Consider the following 25,581-nt stretch of genomic DNA (forward strand, 5'->3'; position numbering starts at 1 on the left):
AGTCCTTACATTGTGATTGTGTAGTTTCAAGTCATTCCCGATGTATGGTGATCCTGGCCTAAGGCAACCCTATCAAGGGGTTTCCTTGGCAAGATTTGTTAAGCAGGGGTTTACCCTTCCCTTCTTTGAAGGCTGAGAATATAACCTCCTCAAGGTCACCCAGTAGGATTCCACAGCCAAATGGAGATCAGAATCTTGGTGTCCAAGTGTCCTAGTCCAACACTAAAATCACTACATCATGCTGGCTCTTCAAGTTCTTACATGTTTGTTTTTTGTTGTGTGCCTTCATGTTATTTCTGACTTATGGCGACCCTAAAGCCATGGAGATTTCTTGGCAAGATTTGTTCGGAGGAGGTTTGCCATTGCTGTCCCGTGAGGCCGGGAGAGTGTGACTTGCCCAAAGTCACCCAGTGGGTTTCCATGGCCAAGCTGGGAATTAAACCCTGATCTCCAGATTCACAGGCCAACACTCAAACCACTATGCCATGCTCTCTCATAGCCATAACCAAATGGGGATTTGAAACTTGATACCCACGTGTCCTAGTCCAATACTAAAATCACTACACCATGTTAGCTCTTCAAGTTCTTACATACAGACTAGTACAAGAAACAACCCCATCCCCATCTTCCCTTGTAAACTTCCTACACATCTCTGGCTAGTCATTCAACTCTGTGCATAAAATTTCCTCTCTAAACTACATCCATTTATATAAACTACATCCATTTATATAAACAGTCTTTTCTGTAGTACAGAAAATATTTCTCTTAAATATCAAATTCTATAATTGCATTTATCTCCTGTTCTTCTATAAAAGATTGCAAAGTTCCTTTCATCAACATGGGTCCAAAATGCGCTGCAAAAATAGTCCAGTTTACGACCGCTTTAACTGCCTTGGCTCAATGCTAGGGAATTCTGGGACTGTAGTTTTGTGAGATTTTTAGCCTTTTCTCTCAGAGAGCTCTGGTGCCACAATAAACTAGTTCCTAGGATTCCCTAGCACTGAGCCAGGTCAGTTAAAGTGGTCTCAAACTGGATTATTTCAGCAGCGTGATTTTGACCTTAGTCAACTTGTCTGATGCAGCAAAATCCAATAGTTTTTCTTTCTGTTCTTCAACACTCAAAATTTTCTGCTGCTTCCAGTAATTAGCATATAGTAGTAATCTTGCTGCTGTGATCATGTAACAGATTAAAATATTGTTCTAGATTTCAGATTTCTCTTCAAGGTCTATCACATTTAAGATAAATAATGAAGGTATAGATATTATCTCTATCAACCTCCTAATTTTTAACCAACATTTTCTTGCTTTTTTACCATTGGTGGTGAAAGGACACAACATATTACATTTCCAATATTTGTTATTTACACTTTCATATAATTTATCAGGGGCCATATACCATCTACACATCATCTTAAAATAATTCTCAAGATCATAACAAGAAAATTTAAACCTTTTAGCCCATACCTTCTCCCATTGATCTAATTAATTTGGCCTACATTCCTTGTCCATTTCACAATCTTCAATTTGTTCTTCCTCTGTATAAGGTCTTAACAATAATTTATTAAAGTTTGGCAATACATTATTTTCTTCCAAACATACTTTGCAAATTCTGATGTATCCTTTTCTAAACTAAATCTTGTCTTGTCTTCCCTGAACATCTTAGTTGATATGCTAATCCAGGGGTCAGCAACCCCCGGCCCGGCGGGGCAGCAGGACCGGCCCCAGCCTGGTCTTGCCGCCGCCAAGGCCACCGCCACTTAGGGATGGCATATCCCTAATGTGGAGACAGAGGCCTGGGGCTGCAAGGGCCGTGGGGGAGCCCACAGAGGTGGCAGGCCACTTCTGCGGGCTCCTTCTCAGCCCATGAGGCCCCAGGCCTCTCTCTCTGGAGGGAGGCCTGGGGCCACAAGGGCCCTGGGGGAGCCCGCGGAGGTGGCAGGCCGCTTCCGCGGGCTCCTTCTTGGCCCATGTGGCCCCAGGCCTCCCTCCAGAGAGAGAGGCCTGGGGCCGCAAGGGCCCCTTGGAGCCCTTTCACCCAAAGGGAAGAGCCGAAGGGAAGGGCCTGGGACGGGTGCCCAAGCCCTTCCCTTCGGCCTCCCTCCCCTTCGGCCTCAAGGGCCCCTTGGAGCCCTTTTGGCCGAAGGGAAGGGCCTGGGCACCCGTCCCAGGCCCTTCCCTTTGGCTCTTCCCTTTGGCCGAAAGGGCTCCAAGGGGCCCTTTCGGCCAAAAGGATGGGCTTTGGCACCCGTCCCAGGCCCTTCCCTTTTTACCCAAAGACTCTGTTTGTTTCCATGCTCTTAGCCACATCACAAGTGTACACATCCTTAACATATAATACTACTCTTTTTTGTTTGGTTATTTTCTTTGGAATAGGCAATACCCTTTCATTGCTACATTCCAATCATGAGACTGATTCCACCAGATTTCGGTGATGCTTACGTGAAGACCTCAGGTTCAACATGTTTATTTCATATGCTCTTTACATCAGTGCAGCATTATTGAACACCACTGGTCATTCTTTCTAGTTGATTGTTATTTTCTGTCCACCGTTGGGTTCTTATACTATTGGCCCAATTCGCCCTCTATCATTGAGAGTATTGTCCCCAGTACTTGGTGCCCCCTTGTCCCTTTTTATGTATGGTGAGGCTTTACGTAAGAGAAATGCAGAGTTCACATCATATCCTTGAAATCAAGTTATTTTTACATGAGAAAAAAAAGCAGTAGATGGAGCAATATATTCCTTTTTAAAGATTCTGAAACTGGTGTAAGCAGTCTCTCTCTTCAATCATAGCTTTTTCCCCACTGACAGAGAAATGGAATGGGGAATGGACAGCAAATTTCCTCCTTTACAGCTATGTGCAAGTGCAACTTTTCTAACATCTCAGACACAGCACATTATTTGGGCTATTTCTAACTACTAGATTGGGTGCAGATTAGATAATAATAATAATAAATTTTATTTGTATACCATTTTTCCCTAGATCAAAATGGTTTACAGACTTTAAAACTATTAAAAACATCTCATAAAAATAAATAAAAACAAGTAATACAATTATACAAATACAATCATTCATAGGGTAAGGCAGAGAATCGATGGCATCAAGAGCGCTCAACTTCATTCCTCGGGGGGGGGGGGGGGAAGGCTTGGCAAAAAAGAAAGGTTTTAAGGCTCTTTTTAAATGTTTCTAGGGGGATTATGAGATGGAGCTCCTCGGGGAGACTGTTACTATTGTACTATTAACAGGAGCTACCAGAATCCAGAGGAAGCTCCCTTCCAGAGTAAGTAGGCATGGAAGAAATCTTTTGACAATTCTTCCTTGCCGACTCACTCTCAGACTCCTCTAGAGGTTTCTGCCCTCTTCTGAATCCAATGCCTCCCATTCTGAATCTAACCAAAAGCCGCCCTATTTTCAATTAAGAAGCCTAACCCTATACAAGTTTACTTTAATAAGCTCTATCATGTTCAATAGACCTTGCTTCCCAGTAACAGTGCACAAGATCTTTACAAAAGTGCTTTGATATATTTTCACAAATGCTTCTTGCTGCAATATTCAATTACAACATGAGAAATAATGCTGTGCAAATATTCCAAGACTCAGGGACGTGAAGAATACTCAGACACAATGATTTGCTATGACTAAAGAGTTTAATAAACAAAAGGAATATACACAGCTTTTAAGAACTGTACATTTGAAGATGCTATTCATAAAAGTAATAATTGGCGAAATACAAACAAATCGTCTGTATTTGCAGTTCCATCTTTATATTACTTTCATCAACCAAAGGCTGATTGTAAGCTGATTGTAAACAGAGCTACTTACCAATCTGCCAGGTCTGAAATAAATTCCTTTGCTTTGTGGTACTGCTGGTGTCTGTAGGACTACATAATTTGATTTCATATGACCAGAGTAAGATTACTAGGTCTGTTGTTACAGTATTCAAACTGACAAAATACTTCAGTGGTCACTCATAACAAAGTTGCTGTGTGGAAATAAGCAGGACAGAAGCTAGCTGCTTCATACCATGTAGAGCACTTGGCAAATATAAATCAACCCAGTATCAATACGGACAAATGTTCAGAATGTATTCTTCCCCCCCAATTTTTTTTTTTTACAAAATAAAAAACTGGTTACTGTGAGAAATGAAGTAAATTCAGCTTTAGTTAATCAATGTGTACCAAGAAACATTAATATATTCAGTGCTACAGAATATACAATATTGCTAAAATATCACTAGTGTTAAAAGAATCTGCATCAACAAATCAGAGCAGATATAATATAATATAATATAATATAATATAATATAATATAATATAATATAATATAATATATAAGATATATAACTCTTAGTGCCAGGATCTGAATGACTGAAATATCCAATAGTGTAGTCATAATCTTGTGTGTAGCAGCATCCCATCCTGTGACCTAAATGTTTCTCCAGCATAACTGAGAATTGTACAACCTGTGTAGGTACTACTGTACACAAAGGAATAACTATATGCTCTAGTATCCATATATACTGAATCTTGGTGACATATGCACTCCCAGGGTACCCCCTGAATTCAAACAATAATAATAATGATATATTATTATTATTATAAAAATAATATTCCTTAATGAGAATGAGTTAAAATTTTTATTAAATCCTCTAATAAGAAACAAGGAGGTCTATTCAAAATTGTTTTCCTAGCAAGACATCCACTTTTTAACACTTCTCATCTTACAAAATATAGCTGAATTTATTTTAAAAGGGGGGCTTTTCTAAAATGAATGATGGATTTTTAATGTTCAATTACTATTGCAGAAGCAAAGCAGGTAAATCTCCCAATTAAGAATAAACCAACAGAACCTTTCAGCAATGGAATACTGATAATAGTGAACTGGCATCAGTATTATGCCTCCACAGTAAATAACTGTGGCAGATTATTCAGATGATCATTCTTTCATAAAACATTAAAACACTGACCACTAGAGAAATGAAAATTAAAATTACCAGAAGAATGAACATCTTTTATACATCCTCAGGGCTATACTGTTCAATTTATTAATGGATGGGTAAACCTCTTTAATAAGAGTTTTTCTAGTGTACACATCGCCCCTCCTTCTGAGCTCAGCTATGGTTCATTTAGTGTAGTATTATAGAGCATTTTCATTAGCCAAAGAGAATGGTCTCAGAATACTGTAGCATAGCTACAGTCACTAGTGTCACTAGGGGTGTGTGGACCACACAAGGTGACATTTGAGAGTAGGGATGACAACTCGTTGAGCCCTCCGCCCACTGTGGGGAGTGCAGTACTGCTGCTGGTGCCCGCCCCTTCTCTGCTGTCCTGGCTCTCTCAGCTCAGGAAGATAAGGCAGCAGAGAAGGAGGGGTGAGTTTGCACACATCTGCCCTCCCATCTTCCTCAGTGCCTTGGCTTGCTTGCCTGAGCTAGCCAAAGCATTGGTGAAGGAGGAAGGAGTGTGTGCGCCCCCTCCACATTCCCTGGCTCGTGGTACCCTAATACAAAGGGGAACACAGCTAGTGTCATCCAAATGATCCATTAACAAAAAATTCAATCCACCTAATATACAGTAGAGCACTAACCTCAACAGTTTAACCTAGCCATGTCCATTAAGGTCTAAAGAAATATTCCAAACTGCTCAAGTGGAGACTGAAACATTTTAGGACTCTCCATGTAAGTATGTCTGAATATGGTGAATAAATGGACTCATAATGGACATTGCACAGAGGCTGCAGCAGTGTCATACAGATGCAGCAACCAACTAAGCAACTCCTGTGGCAAGTACACAACTTCCTTTAATTAAACTCCTTGAATGATTGCTAAAATCTTTAGTGTACTACCTTTAGGTTTTTAATTGACATAGGCTGCACAATTAAGCTAGCTAGACATAGCAGCAGTAAATGAAAGAAAGGAAGAACATACAGTCCCAAGAAAAGTAAACTACATTTTCCCACAAACCACTTTTAAGCACAAAAGCAACACTATAAAAATACATGATCTGCTTAAATAATCAAAGAAAACTGAAAACCCAGAAGAGGAAATAAAGACTAGGACCAAGGCTTTTCAAGAGAACACAGCATTTCACATCAGTTAACACCCATCATAGGAAAAGATGTACTCGTCAGGTGGCAAAGCTGTACTGATAGGTGTTTGTAAGGAGGACTGCTAAGGAGAAATAATCAGAATATTTAATTACTCCTGTTAATGGCATAAATACCAATTCAACCCCAAAATGATTATGGTTATTTTTTCAACCAATCTTAGTCAAATGGGCTTCAACTTAAAAGATTTGCTACTGTAGATCTGACTAAAATGAAGCCATAGGTTAAATTCAAGTTGGCCATTTCTTGTATTATTCCTTCACTTTCTAAATAGAAGCCCATGTATATTTATTATTTTTCAGTGTATAAGCCATAACCCTTCTTCAGCTTACTTATGGCTCCATCCTGATGTATTAACATGGTATTGGTAGTACTGGATTTCAAACAAACATCAGGTACTTACAGATTAAACTAACCTGTACTGGCAGTGCTGTGGGAATTTTTCTTCTCTACCAGTAAGAAGCAAATGCTGAAATTCTGCTGCTAGTCAACAAAAACACAAATTGTATTAAACCAAAAAGGAGCTTAATTAATAATTTAAATTTCAAATTTCAAAAAGCAAACCCCAATTTTTGCACTTATTTGCAAAAACACAGCATTACATAAACATGTTTTGTGGAACGTATTTACTGAACCAAAGTATGAAGGGGTATGACTTTAAAAAAGAAAAGAATCCTTTCAAGAGTAATAGTGAAACTCAACCGAAGAGTTCCTCTATCACTTCTAATATACAGGATAGAATCCAATGGTCGGTTCTCTCTCCCCCATCCCCTCCATGTACCCTCAAAATCTGTTGTGGAAATTGAGGAAACCTTTTGGAACCGGTTTTCAGGTGTAGAGGGCTGCCAGGGCAGTGAAAGAATAAGACATCACATTTGTGGATACTCATTCATGTGAAGCTGGATTAAGGCTAATGTCTGATAAAGTATGTATAATTGAGCTCTTAACTCAACTAGTAGTGAGGATTTAAGAAAAAACAAAAGCCCAAGTATACTATATATACTGGAAAGCCTGGGATAAAGTGCTGAATTAGTTACCTTTAAGACTCATCTTATATAGTTGTCCCTCCATATTCGCTAGTTAGGGGAACAAGACCCCCGTGAATATGGAAAAACCGCAAATAACAAAAACACTGTTTTTACCTGAGAGGGCACTTCTCTAGGAATCTCTAGGTCCTCCAATGCAACTCTGTGGTCAATGTTCAACATACACTGACCATAGAATGGCACTGGAGTAGCTACAAATGGTCTTTCAGTGCAACTTTTAGTTAAAGTTGACCACAGAGTTGCACTGGAGGACCTAGACAGAACTAGAGAGAATGTATTAATGAAATCTGTGAATAATCAAATCCGCAAATATGGAGGGATGACTGTATACTGACCGTTTCTCCTAATATTTAGCTTTAATAGCAATCAGTATAGATATAACATTTAAAAATTAATGGTTGTCAAGCAGATATTAACAGAAAACTATCAGAGAAGATACATTAGTGACTTCATGTTTTGAATAAAAAAGGAAGCTACTTATTTTGATCTATGGGGCTGTACAAACAGCCCTGAAGGGGCGGCTCCAGCCAGCTATTCTTCAGCTGGATCAGAGCTGCAGCAACCTCATGCTGCAGCCCCAATCTGGCCTTTCCAGGGCACATTTTGCACCCTCGAAAGAGCGCCAAAGCTGTGGCGGTGTGGCTATATGGCGCTCCTTTGGTACTGCGTCATCTGGATGCCGTGTGCCATCCAGAGCGGCACGTGGCATCAGGGCGCCCTGGGGTGACAGAGTCAAGCATGTGTCGTCAGGACGCTATACCCTGACTCTGCCCCCAGGCTGGCCTTTCAGGCCGGTCTGGACAGGGCCAAAGATAGCACTATCCATAACACTGATGACAATGCTCTATTACAAATCCCTGTTACCAGCAAAGAAGCATGGCAACAGCTAGACATTCCAATATAACAAGAAGACTGTGTTTACAGATGTATCTGTCAAAAAAACAAACCAAAACCCTGTATGTTCAATATCTCATTTGTGAACATGGACCTCCTGGGTTGTCTTCTCAGAATATTAACAGAAAGAAGGCACAGAAAAAACAAAAGTTGGAAAGTTGTAAGCGTTCATTTTAGTTTCACAGTAGGCCATAGGCAAAACCTTAGCTCCCTCAGTAGCTAATTACAGCACAGAATTGCATGTGAAATGTAGAGAAAACGTATTTTTTTGTTCCATTAACAGATATTTTCTTTATTCTATTTGTATCAGTTTGAATGTATTTTATAGTTGACACAGATATTGTAACTGCATGTTACCTATTAAGATATCTGAAACCTTTCAACATTGTCCAGTACATCAAACAATTTTAAAACACCTTTATAAATGTCAGTGTTTAATGGGCAATGTGGAGAAAATGGTATATGAAATGTTTTATCACAAAAATCATTGCTTTCATTGGAGACAACTGTGTAATTTAATAAGAGAATGTACATCTACAAAAATATAGATGTGCATACAATTTTAAAATCATGCTCATTTCATTAAAACCGAATCTTTATTATTCTAGCCAGTGGCCAAATTCAATGCAACTTTTCAATCAATCACGCTGTTGCTTGGTGAATAAATTTTGTGTTCGTCAAATTTAAAAATTATGCATAGGATAACAGGTGGCCTCCAGACAGACTGAAGTACTGTCTTCAGATCTCTAACAGGGGACTACTATAAATAAGATTCACACAAAGAGCATTTCCAAAAGCAGCAAACTGAGATCTAAGCATTGGGAAGGTCAAGTTAATCAGCTAACAAAAGTTTAATTCTCAGTTCCAAATTAATAAAATTTTCAACACCTACAAGAAAATAGCATTTTTTGTACTTGTCTAGTTTTAACCTTAAGAATTTTATACTCTTAAGCATCTGAAGGTTAAAAATGCCATTAGATGAAAGCATAGTATCTAGTTACATCCTAGGTATCTGAACTGTACCTGTCCTCATAGAACTCTCAAACCACAGCTTAAATGGCCTTTCTAAACCCTCTTCCCCCCCCCCCCCCAAAAAAAACCCAGTTTGACACTTCAGTTCTTAAAGGGAAACTGAGAGGGGGAACAAGATGGCAATTTCCCTTTGAATTGCTACTGTATAAAATTCTTGAAGTTTTCTTCCCCCCCCCCCCTCCCAGTTCTTCAATGTGATAGTCTGGCAGAACATTTTCAGTGTGATATTTGGGGAATATTCTGAAGATCTGTAGATGGAGAAGAAATCTAAAATTTGGATAAATACATATACATGTACCTTTATAAATTAATTTTGAAGTTCACAGTTGGAGATGTACCTCATTTCAGAGACCAGGATGAGAGAGAGACTCAAGATCCCTAATGATTCAAAGTGACTTTGAGAGAAAGGATAAGTTCCGTCCAGGGAAAAACCAGTCAACAAACTAGAGGGAGGAGCTCACATCGGAGTTTCTTCAGCCCTGGATATAGTTTTATTGGTGCAATGTTAATTTAGAAATTCATGCATGAAAATGTATGAAGGAACAGCAAAGAAAAGCCAAAACCCTATTCAGATGACCTCTGCACAAATGGGGAACCAAATAGTTACATTTTTGGTTTGTACAGCGCACCCGCGTCATACGCGGGCACGCCTTACGCGGCTTGAGCATACGTGGTCAAGCCGCGGGGCGCGCACGGGGCGGCGTGTCCCATTCAATTGAATGGGCGTGCACCCCCGTTGTGCCCCGCGCGCCGCCGTGCACAATCCCCATTGTTTACAATGGGGCTTGAGCATAGGCGGATTTCGCCTTACACGGAGGGATCTGGAACGGATCCCCGCATAAGGCGAGGGCCCACTGTACTATAATTAAAGATAGGCATAGACTAAGCATCTCTCAGTTCTGAACCCATAGACACTGTGAGAAAGCACAGGTCAGAAAACTGGTTAGTTGTGCATCTTATATCACAGACTATTGTGGACGAAGAGAATATGCAATGCTAGTGATGTTTTGTTTCTTTTTCTATGCATCGAGTGATGACTGTCTAAAATCATGCATTCGGACAAAAAACACATTTCTGTATCCACTGTATAGCATGGTGACAGTAAAGCATGTTAAGAAATCAGCCTTTTCCCTCATGGATATTTAATGCTAATGGGAACTATGAACACAATTCATCTATACCAAGTCTCTTTAGTACCACAAATTATTTTAATAGCCTGGTTATTGATCAAGGGACAAAATATAACTAGCTAAGCAGATTTTTCAAGAGCACAAAAGACTGGTTGATTAGCTTTGTTTTATCTTGCAGCGTTGTCCAACTTCACCATTAATTTGTCAGGAGTTATGTGCACAATGCCAGTACCAGTGAACTGTGATTGGAATACAATTAAGGGTTGGGTATTAGGTGGTCATACTCAATTCACCATTAATTTGTCAGGATGTTCTGCATGTGAGTAAGGGCAGTGACAGGAATCTGGCCATGTTACTAAAGTAATGTGACATTTTAAGCATTTTTAAAATGACCAGTGAAAACACAATGGTATCACAGAAAGGTAATCAATGCTGCAATAGGAATTTGAGGACTATGGGTTAAGAGAACTGCATAAAGGAAAACGGCCATCAGTGTACACATACACTGTGTACATTCAGATTTTCCCTTTGAAGAGCTTTCATGCCAAACCCCAAACTTTTAAATAAATGACGATTTAAGAAGCAGCTTGAGGCTCTGTATGGGTTACTACCTACAAAATCTGGGTGATTATGGAGATTCTACGTACTCTTCTTCTCAAATGATAACTATGTTTCAGATGTCATATTTGCCAGAAGACATAGGTCTGTTAAGTCTATTTGAAAATCTTATAAGCATTCCTCCCTTTTACACTTTTGCTCTAAAATGAAGCATATGTAAAAGTTTTTTATATTAACTTAGCAGGAGGTATGCTATTATTCAAGTATTCAAATGCTAAAATCCTCAAATCTCTATGATTACTTTATGTTTTGGTGCATAGAAATACTGCAAGCTGTTCACCCTGAAAAAACAGGCTGATGAAAAACGTTGTATTTTCTACTAAACGTTTAGCTCAATTTTCCCATCTTACAAAACTCAGATCTGCATATTTCTCCACTCTGTAGGCTCTACATTAATATTTATTCATGATAAACAACTGACAATCATTTCATTTAAATTTAGGTTCAACAGATGCCATTGACCTGAATGAAAGAGGTGTGTATCAACAAACAAAACCGTAAAAGACATTTTCTGAAGAATACTCAGGCGAGAGAACTCTTGAAAGTTCTTAATTGTTATTTCAAGGGCAAAAGGATGACATCACCAAACCAAACATGGAGGTCGTAGAAGAATACTACACAGGAATATTTGAACTGCAAAATTTCTCATTGTAAGATTTCTCGCTAACTATAAACTGAAAACACAAAAGTCAGAATATCAATATTAATATAGAGCCCATCCAAAGATTATAAAAATTCCTAAATTAAATTAAAGATAGGAGCCTTCACCAAACTTGCTGCAAGTTTGGGGACATAAATATCCAACAGCTATAAAGCTGTGAAAGCCCCTAGAATGAATAAAATAAATCCCACTTGCCTCAGACTGAACAGGGCAACACTGAGACTCTGCCTCAGCCTGTCCTATGGCAGGGCTATAGGAAGAAGAAAAGTTTAAATTTTAGAAAAACATGATCCAATTAAGTTAAAAATACATGCAATCAAAATTAGCAAAATTCCAATGATCAGACGAAGTTGGGTTTCAAAATTTTAGCCCCACATATATCATATATAAAATTTTAGTATCTGATTTCACATATGGGGTTGTAATCCAACTAGAGTGCTCACCCTACTGGTTGATCATTGCAATAAACCTAGACAATTAACAGGTGTTTTGCTCATCTAAGCAATGAAATATATTAAATGAATTCCATTAAAGTTTAGAATGTTAGATGAAATCTCATCTGCTGGAATTTCATAGGACTCTTTACGTAGTAGCTAGACCAGTACAATTATTAAGGCAATTGTATCAGATGAAAGACGGGGGTTTTACAATGTCAGGTGTATCTATTAAAATGCTCAGGTTCCACATTGCACTTCTATATTATGCCTGGGTTCAAACCTCACCCTCGATCCAAACCAAACCAAACCCTCATGATTTCTCACTATGAGAACAGGCTGTGTGGTCTTGCATGCATGCCCTTCACCTCCCCAAACATACTGTGACACGAACCACAAATTTGCAGGATACTTGAACTGAGCAAACTGTGATTTGGGAACAAGCCAGGATCTGAAACCACAATTTGATCCTGACTGGCTTTCACTGTCAATAAACGAACCTGTTTCTTGAGTTTGGACACAATAAGGAAATGTGGTTAGTTCAAAGATCAGATGTAGAAATGTTTGATCACAAGAGATCACAATAAAGCACACAAGACTGAGGCTCATTCTCATAGCAGCAAATCATGGTTTTCCATTTAGTCTGAACTAAACACATGAATAAATACATACACGAATACATACAAAGTATCTTATTCAAAGTAAGGTCTTTGAGATTTAACAATATAAACACCTTTATCAGATCCTCAAAATGTATTCTTTCTTTTGCAGCTCTTACATATGCAAAGTATCCATGCTTTTCAGTGGATTCAGGACAGAAATTGGATTGTGCTCTTTCAATCACAAATGAAAAAACCTGAACAAACCTTCCTCTGGAAGTGAATGAAATGATCTACTGGCTTCAGAATGCCCTCTTCTATTGAAAAACAATATAGTTATCAAATCCAAGCACACTACTATACAGACAACTCTCAGTGGCCCCTTTGCATATATAAACAGGCAGTACAAAGCTATAGCAGAAATGATTACTATGTGTACATCTATTAAACATAGCATACTGATTATTTTAAATTTAGATGATCAATAATAGTTCACGCCTTGCTAATGACTCATGAGACATGAAGCATGTCATTAGAATCTTCTTGGATGAATAAAGATTTTGGTCTTGCCAAAGATTCTTGGTTCTGCGTAGAACTTTAAGGCACAATTATGTAAGAAAAATGTGTTCAAGCAAACATGTATGGCAAAAAATGTTGCATGCACCTATAATGTTCATGTAGCAGCAATTAATAGTTTTAAGACACAACTCACTGTAAAACTGAGCAGCAGTCTACTCCTTCAGTAGCAGGGATCTAAAGTGGCAACCATCAAAGGAAGATCAAGACGTGCTCACTGTTCTCACCCATGTGAGCAAACAACTTCTTAGCCAAGAAATACATATACTTGCATTATGACTATTACAGTAAAGTAAAACAATTAAGCCAGTAAAATGATGAGTGCCACTGTTAGTCAACACTGAACATGGCAGTGTATTTTGGGTACTTGTTGGAAGTGAGTGGCCAACCAATGCAGTGTGAAAATGACACTGCCAAACTGTTTAATACAATTACATTTGCAAAACAAGTTTCTCTAAATGCAATATATGAAGACTACAAAGCCTGTGTTTTTACAGGAAGTTAAGACATACCTGAAGCCTATTAGCCTGAAATTTACAAAAAATATTTTTAAAAGCATGTACAAAAGCAGCATGGAAAGTTTTCAGCCTGATCTATACTTTCAAATGCAAAGCAACAAAGCTGAAGTAGACTGCCCACAACACTAACCAGTAACAGTTTACAAACAGTGCAATTAAGAAGCACTACAGCTATGGGGGAGGGCAAAAGAGTTGAACATAAACTAGCTGATGAAATACGAACATTACCCCAGTCTGTTTTGTTATTCTCAGCTCTCATGCAATTAATTGATTTTGGTGATATGAAGACACCGAGAAAAACAAAAGAACGGGTATATATGACATAAAAAGGTTAAGACCCAACATATGCTGACAAAACCTACTAAACATACCAAGCTCTCCAACTAAAAGTACTCAGTGTCACCCAATGGAAGAAATTTCATTTTTACTCTCTTGCAAAAGTTGCATAAATTGGACCAAATTCAGTTAAAAGACAGCTGAAGTCTTGCCAGGGTTGTTGTAAGGTTCACAGCACAGTATGTTGCACTCACACTGGCATAACCCTTTCAAGGCCCTGGTAATCATGTAAGGTAGGCAAGATTTGTATCATATACTGGAGCTTCAGCCATAGTTTTTAACTAGAAGATTCTACACAGCCCACTTTCTACAGCAATTTGAAGGCTCTTTACTATCTACAGAGATGCCTTTTCTGCCCCAAAATCAACTACAGGATCAAATGAAAATTTAAGACACAAACCTCATGGAATGTAAAGCATGTGGCAGCATTATCTTCCACCTAAACATTATATTAAGTACATAGAGAGATCTTGTAGCACCTTTGAAATTAACTGAAAGAAAGAAATTGGCTGTATGAGTTTATGTAAATGCATTATGAAAGCTCATGCTGCCAATTTCTTTCTTTCATTTAGTCTCGAAGGTGCTACAAGATCTCTCTACGTACTGATTCTACAGACTAACATGGCTATATCTTTGAATTCTACCACTATGGAAAGCATTACATTAAGTAGTTGGAGGTCCCTACCTTGAGTCACAGGCAGACAGTTAAGACAGATCAAGAAATGTGCTCTATAATGAAATATACTTAGAACACATTTAAAGAAAGGAAAATGTGACATGCCAGTACTGTAACGAGGTGAGCTATGCAAGTCTAAAAGTTGTGCTAAAGAAAGCTGCACTACTCAGAAAAAGGTATCAATGTCCTCTTAACTCCACATTCTTAAAGACTGTTTTGCTGCAAATGGTTAATAAGTGTACAGGTCTATGTCTACTTACTCAGGAGCCACCTACAGCATAAGTAGCAGTTTTTGAAGTTTAAATAATTCAAAATGTATCTATGTAGCATCAGGTAATCTGTGTTTATTATAGCATAAGCTACCACAACATGCATCCGTACAAACCTTCAGGCAGTTGTCCACAGCTGGTCATGAATAAAAAGACAATTTTTTTTCTTTCATTTTATTACAATGAAGTTAAACAATACAGAAAGTCACATGAACTTAGTGGGTCAATTTTATAAACCCTGCAACAGGAAGAAATCTAAATACATTAAATACTGTTACATGTTCAGACTTGAGTGTACAAGTTGATGGTAACAGTTAAAGCCCTCACCAAACTTTTGTTGGGGACATGAAGTCCAACAGCACTTGAAGTGCTGTGAAGGCATCATTTTACGAACAGCAACGTAAGGTTACAGAACTTGCCTTTAAGATGGTATGTTCATGTATTTCCAGCGCCTTCACAATTTAACGAACCATATTTACTATACTTCACTTCTAAAAACCTAGATGAAACATGAAAAAGAAGCCATACAGTATAAATTGCAACATCAGGGAAGGTTCTGCTTTATTATTCTAAATAATTTTTCCCATGTAAAATGAGAATGTCCAACAGTTCCTTGTATGTGGAAAGATTTTTTTTTTTCTAAAAGTCACAACGAAGTTTTAATTGATGGAAGCTTGGCTATATTAACAGCACAAGATGAGAAAAGGTTTAATCTCCAAACCTATTAGAGCGCTTGCAGTAGCATCAGTAGCGGCCACCTTGCGACATTACTGGAGGTCTCATTCCCATTGGTGGTCGGGGAGGTCCACCTTGATAAGGAGGCACCATTGGGGGCCCTTGACCATAGGGAGGCATCCCACCAGGAAGGTATCCTGGCATGCCCTGGTGATGAGCACCATATTGACCTAAAAAGGAACATTTGAAAACAATAAGGAATATTGTAATTAGTTAAATTTTGAGAAGTTACTTAATGTCACGGTTAAGTATATCTCAGAAGCTTTCAAACCAGATCAAATTTAGTGTGTTATTACCATGAGGTGGCATTGGAGGTCTCATTCCTTGTTGCTGAGGGGGAATTCCTGGCTGAGGTGGCATCATACCTCCAATTGGTCCAACAGGTGGATTGCCCATGGATGCTTGCCCTGGTCGAGGGAGATTACGCTGATATTTAGGCAGCTGTGCTCTTCTTTCCTCCTATAAATGGAAACACAAGGAGGGAATTTCATTAATATGAGTCAGATGCAGAAACATAGGTGTCAGCAAGCAAGTAATATATAATAAACTTAAATTGATCAACTCTGAGAATTACATTTTTAAACTTATGAGATAAATACCACAAAATGTAAATTCAATGACAAGTAATAAATTAATATTTTAGTACCATTAAGGCAGAATTTAAAGGCAGCATTCACACCAACAATTGCTTGTGTACCTGCTTTCTACAAAGCACCAATCAATATGAAACAGTCCAAAAACAAGCCATAATCTTTCTCTACCATATACATCAAATATACATTTTACTGAGACTAAATTTGTAAGGAACTAGTTGGAAAGCTGGTATACAATCTATACAACTATTGATCAGGAAATCGTAATTTATGCAGCAAGCAGAAATCCTATTTGACTTACCAATGATATATCCTCATCTGGGTGGATCAACTTACTGGTTGCACTGGTTGTTGTAAGGGTAGCAGGCTTACTTGTTATAGAAGTAGCAGGTTTAGCTGCAGTACTGTTTGTTGTACTAGTGGTCGAAGTTGCAGACTGTGTGTAAGCAGGGAATGTAGGTTTGGGGGGTTCTGTGGTGGTTGCAGGCACATTATTCAAAGGTTTGAAATCTGTACCAACTGGCCCTGGAACAGTTGACTGAGCCTGCAAAATACAAAGTTTAAATATAAGAATAGCTGCACTTAAAATACATAAACATTAAACTCTGAAGCAGTACACCTACATTAGCCCATTGGCACACTTACATTAGCCCAAAGTAAAAGATCAGCCTTATTTCACAAAGCAAATAGTACAAAATAAAATAAAAAGGCCCCCTCCATGTACACACACTAGAGACATTACAGATCAAAAGCCACAACAGAAGCAAAACAAACTACGTTATCTATTTGTTGCCATTGTTTTTGCATAATTTTGTACAACGCACTCAAGAAAGTAAGCTCAAGATCTGTTTCACTAAGAAACAGACTAATTGGGCAAATCTAGTATGTATTAGTTTAACGTATATTAGATAAGTTAGCATTTGCAGAATTAGAACATTTAAGGTTTTTTGTAAGAACAGTAGTGTGTCAAAATTTGTAATATTAAATGAGGTGAGTTTAAAAGCATTCTCTGCATAAAAACCCACTGATGTTCTGAGACCGCTCAAATATCTCCTACTGTTCTGAACTAGTCTCTTTTCCTACAATCTGTGAAGCTATACTTGTTCCCAGTGGAAATGATATAGATATCAGAACATATAGAGCTCTTAGTTTCAGTTATGAGAGAATGCTTTGACAAGCAAACAGCACGTATCTTGAACTAATCACTGAATACCAAACTAGAACTAACTAGGTTGGGATTTAGTGCACAATGCAATTATCTCCCACATTTCCTTATATTTATCATGATGCATCAGAACTAACAGCATGAACTAGAAAAAAATAAACCATGCATCAAGTAAACTACTGCCCACTAAAATGCACTTAACTGCTTTCATGCTCTCTTTTTAACCCTTTAGAACCACAATGTAGAATCTTTCGCTTTGTTCTATTATCCAAATGTTGTACATGGCATGTAAAAATTTCTAGCAATTTAAGATTAAGGCACACAGCTAAACATAATCAGGAATCTACAATTATCTGAATATGTTTAGGCATTCAAGTTTACATAACGGTCTAAAGGGTTAATCGGCAAAGCAATTTTAACTGCAACTTCCTGCGTACTTGTGCTGTGCTAGGAAACAGAGCTTTAGAAGGTGCTGACAGTTCTGAATTGGATGAAGTTGTACTTGAGCTTGTGACAGGTGTCCCCATCTGTAGCATAAAAGAAAGGAAACAGTAAACAGTCTCCAAATAAATGCGTGAAAAATAACGGAGAGGAAGGATAGTTGATTGTTTTTTTGTAAATGAATATCTTCCCAGCAGAAGTTCAAAATGCAACATTACATTATGAAGAAATCATTTACAATAAATACAAACAGTAGAGGACATGAACCCCTCACGCAGACTATCCTATTTTAGTGAGTTAATGGTTTAACTCTGAAGCTGTGAACTTTATTCCATAACTGCATGTAAACAATTTAATCCCCCCAGTAAGATAAAATAACTGAACTTATTTTAGACTTATATGAAAAAAAGGAATATATGAAAAAATCAGTTGCAGGATATATCCTTAGTCATACATTTTGTTTTCTTATAACAGGAAAGTATAAATCTAAGGCTGTTTAAATGTCTACTAACTTTTTATAGGAATTTTTAATAAGCCCTGAGCACCTACTTACAAAAATCATAAACCATTCTTATTTCTCTGTAAAGAAAATAAAAATTTTAAAAAAACCCATTCAGTATTGACTTGACAAGAATATCAAGTTCCTTAGCTGGATATTGAGAAGATAAAATGACCATAAGCATAAATAGCAACGTTGTGATAAGAATATACTGCACAATAAATACAGTGCAACATATCAGATAATACCAAGCAATCTTTCTAGCAATTTCAGTGGCAAAGAATTAGCGTTTCTGCACTTTAACTTATTACTGCAATTCATGCATTAAAAAGAAAAAAGAGAAAAATACACTAAAGGATGTTTAGACTTACTTGTCCAGCACTGGGGAAAAGTGGTTTAGTAACTGGAGGCTGAGGGGTTGGTGCTGCAACAACAGGAGCTGGGGGTCTGTTAAGAACACCTGGAGCCGTTACAGGCTGTGCTTGTGTCATGGGAGGCAAACCTGGCCGAGGACCAACAGGTGGAGGCATACCTATAATACAATAAAATTATACTTTTTTTCTTTTTGAAAATTTTTGGTACTACAACAATAATACTTTTTTTCATACACAACTTTTCTTTTTTACTTCTAGGACTGAAAACTCTGGCTTTATCCATCAACAATAGGACCAGGGACCATTAGAAAGCAGTCCTCTCTTGGCCCCTTTACTGGTTGCATACATCAGGCAGAAATAAGCTGCAGCAATTCCACAGAGCTTGCTTTCACCCGTTCCAGTCAGATAGACTACCATCACAAGTCTGTAAATAAGGATTAGGGAGCTTGTTATGATACCATGACACATACAAACTAAAATTCTGGTACTGCTAAGGTGCAAGAGTATCACCCAACCTTTTCAAATAAACAAACAAAAAACCTACACAAATGGTAATGGTGCAAGGGGTGGGTATGATTTTAAATAATGGCAACAGCAGCCTGAACCAGCTTAAGAATCGCATAAATTCAGCTGTATCTATGACTGAAAGAGAAAGCTACAAATATATACATACACAAATACAATCTATCTTAAATATTATTTCTTACCACTATTTGTCTTTTAAACTTTACTGGTTTCCAATTTTTATAAATAAAGGTTAATGAGTCAGGCAGATACACTTCTCTGTGTCTTAGCCAGTATTTTTAATACCACTGCACTACAGTGCCACTCTATGTCCTTGCTTCCTGTGACCATTCTTTCTATGCAGACCATTCTTACCAACCACAGAGCCAGTTTAAAAATGTAATAAAGTAACTCTCACCACAGTATGGATTCATCACTCCTGACCTACCTGGTGGCATACCAGGCATGAGAGGTGGGATTCCTGGCCCTGGAGGCATCATGCCACCCATCGGCATCATCCTGTGACATACAAAGAATGACATGAAAACGGAACCTGCTACAGATAATACAGAATAGGGCCATGGAAGATATTCCTCAACTGAGAAAATGATACTGCCAGCCAGCTATGGCATCTCTGCCTAATCTTTTACTGGCATTCAGTAGGTGAACATGCTCTGGAAGGCTGAGAAATGGGGCTAGTTTTCACATGGCACCAAGTACTACAGAAGGGAAGGGACGGTGGGGAGGGGGGGGATTGTGATCATCAGGGCAACAATGGATTTAGTTCCGTATCTTCCATGGATATAAACAAGCTTTCCCCAAGACCTCTAGGGCTAAAGGTAAAGTGAGACTCAAGTAAAGTGGTAGCCTTTACTCAGAACTCTCCCCATGCCTGTGAAGGCTGAACAGAAGAGATGGGAAACAGGTACATTTGAGCAGAATCACCTTAGAAATCAATATTCAACACCAATGAAAGAAGTTTAAAAGTGTGGTACTAAGAAAAGGTCCTGTTTACGTCAAATTGTCTTAACCACCCTTAATCTCTATAGACCAACAAATTAGCAATACTGATTTTGGAACCTCCTGAGGCTGTAACATATAGGAAACCGAAAATAAAGAATTATCTTTTTTCAAATGACAGGGCATGACTTGAAGAGAGTACTTGAAGCCACAGTTTATACTAACCCAGGTGGCATTCCAGGCATCACTGGTGGCATTCCTGGCATCATTGGTGGAACACCTGCCATTAATGGTGGTATACCTGAAAGTCAGAATGTTTAAGGATAACTGATACTGGTAATTTCTTTTTTAAAATAATCAATATAGTAATTGCAATAACATCAGTTAAATCTGTGAAGAAATTATCTGAAAACTAACAAAATCATTACCTTAACACAGCAATATATCTAATACTATGACCACTGAATTTTACTCTGATGTTTATCTTATGTCTACATTGCCAGCTGTATCATTCTATTTTCAAATCTCTGACAACATACCTTACAGTTTTGTCCATTCACAATTTATATGCTTAAATCCCACCATTCAAGGACAGTTCATTCCAAACTACAGGTTGCTTATCATGACAACAAGGAAGGGGCTGCAAAATTGGAAAGTTAGCTGCCAATTTATTAAACCATACCACGTCTGAAGCGTTTGAACAAAAGGATGTAAATCAAGATATTTGATTTTGATACCAATGAGAAACACTCAAATTTAAGAACAATTAAAGTGAGACCTACTATAATAGTCAATAGCAGCTAATAATTTGATTTAAGTTATCATTTTAAGTAGTCACACAAGACTGTATCCTATTACTGGAGTATGTTCTAAGATAATCATCCCATTGCTTTAATAGCCAGCTAGCTGGAGATATACTTGGAGCTATCCAAGAGCCAACGTGGTACAGTTTCAGCATTAGACTATGACTCTGGAGACCAGGATTCTGTTCCTTGCTTGACCATGGAAACCAACTGGGTGACCATGGGCGAGTCACGCACTATCAGCCCCAGAAAACCCTGTGATAGGTTCACCTTAGGGTCACCATAAGAAACAACTGGAAAATACACAACAACAACGGCAACAACAAACCTGGAGGTATTCCTGGGGCACCTGGCACAGGAGGTAAACCTGGCTGTGCCATTGGTGGTATATATCCCTGCTGGGGTTGCACAGGCTGTGCTTGAAATGAGGTTGAAGCTGAAGATTCATCATCATCATATTCATCTGAATCATCTTGCTGTTTCTTTTTCTGGCTCTCTGCTAAAAAGAGTTTAACATTCAGACTGATGTTAATTATTTGGAATTAGATCCCTTCCATCTTGGAATCACTCTACCTGCAATGTTTTGAGCAGTGGATCTCTACAATGCTACAATATTTTTTAACATGGTAATATCTTTTCAATCCAAAAAATTATGGCTAAAGCTAAACAAACACTTTCGGCACTTATTGAGAGGGCTTTGCAACTCTTCTTGAGCAATGTTCACTTTATTTATTTCAGTTGTATTCAATTAACTTCCTTCAGAATAATCAGATCTCACCCCAAGCAAAAGAAACCAAGACCAACAACTTCAAAACTGGCCAGTTACTGAACAGATGCTATGAAGAAAGAGGAGTGTGAGAAAGCAAGACTACCATGGCCTGTTACAGACAGCCAAAATAAAGCTGCTTCGAGTCACAGTGGAGGTATGGTGTTTCAATGATGCATGTGTCCTAAGAGTCCAGAAACCACACCAAAGCCACGCTCCAGTCCTTAGGGCTGGAGCATGGCTTTGGTGCGACTTCTGGACTCTTAGGACGTATGCATCATTGAAACACCATACCTCCACTGTGACTCGAAGCAGCTTTATTTTGGCTGTCTGTAACAGGCCCATGATAGCAAATAAGTGCAAACTAAATCAGCCTCTCTCTGTGTCATTTTCAATCAAAATAATTTTAAAATGTGAGCCGGTTACAGTACAACTATCATACAGTGTATGAATAAAATTACTTCAAGAATAATCAAGATCATTTCAGACTTGATTATCAGTTTCTCTGTGTAATGTTCAATTATTAACTTACAAAGAAGAGAAAAGGAGGCATGTGTTATACACATCCATGAGAGATATGCAAATTGGCAAGTATTTAACCAGACATTTCAGTCTAATAACACTATTAGTGAGACATGAACATGAGAAAACAAAGACTTACAGTGGACCTTCACCTGAGTAAAGGAAAAAGCATGTATGCTCGTGGCCCATTGAAAATAATGGGGCACAAGCCTGTGGTGCAGTACAGCGCATGCGCCGTAAGCACACACACCGTTGTTTCCCCCCTGGCTTCAGCATAGACTGGACGCCGCATACGGTGCACCCACATACAGCACGGGTGCACTGTACATTTTTAGATCTCCATCCATGTTGTTCCTAGCAAAAACATTAGACACTGGTGTGTATTCGAATCCAATTATTATTTAGCATTGCAACAGTTAGCTAAAGAGGACTGCAAACAAAATGGTTCAATTTACCTTGGGTTTTTTGTTCAAGAAGCCTTCTTCTTTCATCCATGTCTTTTTCTGGAATGCCCTCCATACCATAGATTTCCAGTTCAATGTCAGTTCTTCCAGGTATTGCATTTGGAACAGCATCAATTGTTTCTTTATGTACCTTAATTAAGAGAACCCCATGTAATACAACTTACTGCTATTAATTCTAGCCCCAATAACAGCCAAATTGTTCACGTGATATAATGAAGCAGGTATGGTCCCCATTTGTAAGAAACAAAAAATATAATTTCTCGTCAGGCAATGGGTTGTTATTCAATTGTTTTAAAAAGAAGAACCATACTTTCAGAAAAAGTCTTGCTTGTTGTCCACAGGATTAAGGGTCAACTAATTATCTTTGTATAGCTTAGCTACAGCATTTGATTCAATTGACAGAAATCATTTATGATGCAAGTTAGGAAACATTAACATATAAAAATACTTTTTACATTTTCTCTAGGTGCTTCTCATCAACCTTACAGTCAGAACCTAATTAAAAAAACCTGAGATTCACTGACTGATCTTATTATAATATATCAAAGCATTAAACAAGGGCACATTTTAGTTCATTTGCTTTTCAAAAACCATATGTAGCAAAGCATTAGGTTAGACTAGCCTTCTAAGCCTCCATTAACAGCTGCTTCTGGTAATATTTGTATATAATGGAAGATGATTAAAGTTACACACACACACACTGTATATAAAATACCATAAAACACCATATTGGTTTGTAACAGACTAACAGAAGAAAAGGATCTACTTGTGTACTTACCTGCATACAGTGTATAGCTAAACCAGGCCCAGTGTACAATTTCTTATGACATATATGACATTTAAAGTGCTTTGCTTTTTGATGCTGAATAAGAATTTTCTCATCATCAAAATCCCTGTTACAATACCTGTTCCATATTATTAAGGAAAACATTAAATTGTAAAGTATTTACACAATTAAGTATATGCATCAGTAATAATTACTACAACCCAGTGACCTCCAGGGTGTTGCCATGTAATTGCTATCAGCCAACCCAGGCATAACTGATGCCATGAGGTCAGGCAAGGCTGCTGTAATAAGTTTCTTTTAAAGGCATGTTTCTTAGCAAGTGGATATCATTGTACAATATATAAGCACATGACATTTAATAAGGAGGGCTGCTAACCACACCATCAAAGAATGCAAAAGGTATATTATTATTATTATTGTTATTATTATTATTATTGTTATTATTATTTGCCTGCCTCCCCATGGGTTGAGGTGGGTAAGAAATAATAACAATTATTATTATTATTTACCTGCCTCTCCCCATAATAATGATCATTACCATTACCATTATTATTATTATTACTATTACTATTTCTTACCCACCTCGATCCATGGGGAGAGGCAGGTAAATAATAATAATAATAATAATAATAATAATAATAGCTATTATTTCTTACCCGCCTGGATCCATGGGGAGGCAGGTCAATAATCCAAATCGCTCAAGAGAGCCAGCCTCCCCCAGTGCCTTCGGGGCTGGATAAGCATGCGTGGGAGGGCAGGCGGCAGGCGAGCACTGAGGCCCCGTGGCGCTTGCTGGCTCGCCAATGGGAACTGAGAGCCAAGGTAGGCCGCCCTCTGGGCCGCGTCAAGCGCCCGGCCGAAAGGATACCAGCACCAAGGCTTCAGCTGCTTCTTCTTCTTCCTCCCCATAACGACGGCGGTTCAGCGAGCGACCCTCCGAAACCCGAACGCGGCCCCAGCGAAGCAGCACCAACCGTAAGCAGCCCGCGCTCTCTCTCCTCTCCTCGAACAGACACAAAATGGCCGCTCCGCCGCCCAACTCTCGGGTTCCCAGCATGCAGCGCGCGTCACGTATTGTGTCGTCACCGGCGGCCCACTTTTCCTCCTCGCTGATTGGAGGAGACGCGCGGACGGAGGGCAGCGCGGCGGCGGCGGCGGCCCTCTTCCTCCCTCCCTCAGAAACAGCGGGGTCGCTCGCTTTAGGAGTTTCCGGGTTGTTCGCCCTAAAGCGCCTAATGCCACAGGGCTCTTCTTTTAGTGTCACATGGCTTCCTTCTGGAAACCCCCACAATGTTTATAAAGGAGGCAGTTGAGAGAGCCTGGCTCAAAACACACACTGCAGAAATAATCCAGTGTGACACCGGTTTAACTGCTCTGGCTCAGTGCTAAGGAATTCTGGGATTTTCGGTTTTGTGAGCTTTCAGCCTCCTCTGTCAGAGAGCTCTCTCCGTAGCACTAAGCCATGGTAGCTAAAGCCATGTCCAACTACGTTCTTTCGGCGGTAAAGATACAGCCACAGAGGGTTTTTAAGTCAGTAGAGACAGTGGGTGAATCTGCACTGTAGAAACAGTATGGCTTGACACCACTTTAACTACTATGGGTCCAGCCTACAGAATCTTGGGATGTCTGGTTTTGTGAAGCGCCACCACTCTTTGGCAGATGGGTCTAAAGACCTGGTGAAACTACAAATCCCAGGATTCCACACCATGGAGCTACAGCACTTAAAAGTGGTGTCAAACTACATTATTTCTACAGTGCAGATGTACCCAGAGTTTTCGATTTAAGAAAGGAGGGAGGACTGCCTAAGAGGGGTTATTGGGGAGTCCAGAGAATAGCATCCCCAGTGACACAGGCAGCGCTCCCTTCTTTCTCAGATCACAGAAGGAGAGCCAGCGTGAGACAGTGACTCTGGAGACCAGGGTCTGAATCCCCTCTCGGCCATGGAAACCCACTGGGTGATCTTGGGCAAGTCACACTCTCGGCCTCAGAGGAAGGCAAAAGTAAAACCCTGTGAACAAATTTGCCAAAGAAACCCCGTAATAAGATCACCTTAAGTTGTAAGCAGTTTGAAGGCA

General features: G+C 38.9%; 1 protein-coding gene across 8 annotated transcripts; it reads right to left on the reverse strand.

Annotated features, from left to right (window-relative positions):
• Window positions 1-14,516: 14,516 nt before the first annotated feature.
• Window positions 14,517-24,540, reverse strand: ZNF207 (zinc finger protein 207). Of its 8 annotated transcripts, XM_089477856.1 has the most exons (12): window positions 24,375-24,540; window positions 23,498-23,624; window positions 22,711-22,849; window positions 21,296-21,466; window positions 20,390-20,465; window positions 19,623-19,723; window positions 18,698-18,858; window positions 17,824-17,913; window positions 16,523-16,765; window positions 15,925-16,087; window positions 15,615-15,798; window positions 14,518-15,392 (listed from the first exon to the last, which is right to left on the reverse strand). In XM_089477856.1, the coding sequence occupies exons 1-11, from the start codon at window positions 24,413-24,415 to the stop codon at window positions 15,638-15,640; spliced, it is 1,473 nt and encodes a 490-aa protein (XP_089333982.1). In that variant the 5' UTR covers window positions 24,416-24,540; the 3' UTR covers window positions 14,518-15,392; window positions 15,615-15,637. The 8 variants fall into 8 exon arrangements, with proteins under 8 accessions (XP_089334009.1, XP_089333992.1, XP_089334036.1 ...); XM_089477883.1 differs by having other exon boundaries at window positions 14,517-15,798; window positions 19,653-19,723; window positions 21,296-21,463; XM_089477866.1 differs by having other exon boundaries at window positions 14,517-15,798; window positions 21,296-21,463.
• Between the last annotated feature and the right edge of the window lie 1,041 nt (window positions 24,541-25,581).

This window comes from Sceloporus occidentalis, unplaced genomic scaffold, assembly GCF_023333645.1.
Source record: "Sceloporus occidentalis isolate IW3139 unplaced genomic scaffold, rSceOcc1.0.p SCAF_1, whole genome shotgun sequence".
Lineage (NCBI taxonomy): Eukaryota > Metazoa > Chordata > Lepidosauria > Squamata > Phrynosomatidae > Sceloporus > Sceloporus occidentalis.

What these genes read in the sequence shown, in the direction of transcription:
- ZNF207 (XM_089477856.1), bottom strand. Translation starts at nt 24,415, where the DNA reads ATGGGGAGGAAGAAGAAGAAGCAGCTGAAGCCTTGGTGCTG. An exon ending in AGTGATGAATCCATACTGTG is followed by an intron (nt 18,859 to 19,622) that starts GTGAGAGTTACT and finishes ATTGTATTATAG; the next exon opens with GTATGCCTCCACCTGTTGGT. An exon ending in ACCTCCAATGCCACCTCATG is followed by an intron (nt 15,799 to 15,924) that starts GTAATAACACAC and finishes GTTCCTTTTTAG; the next exon opens with GTCAATATGGTGCTCATCAC.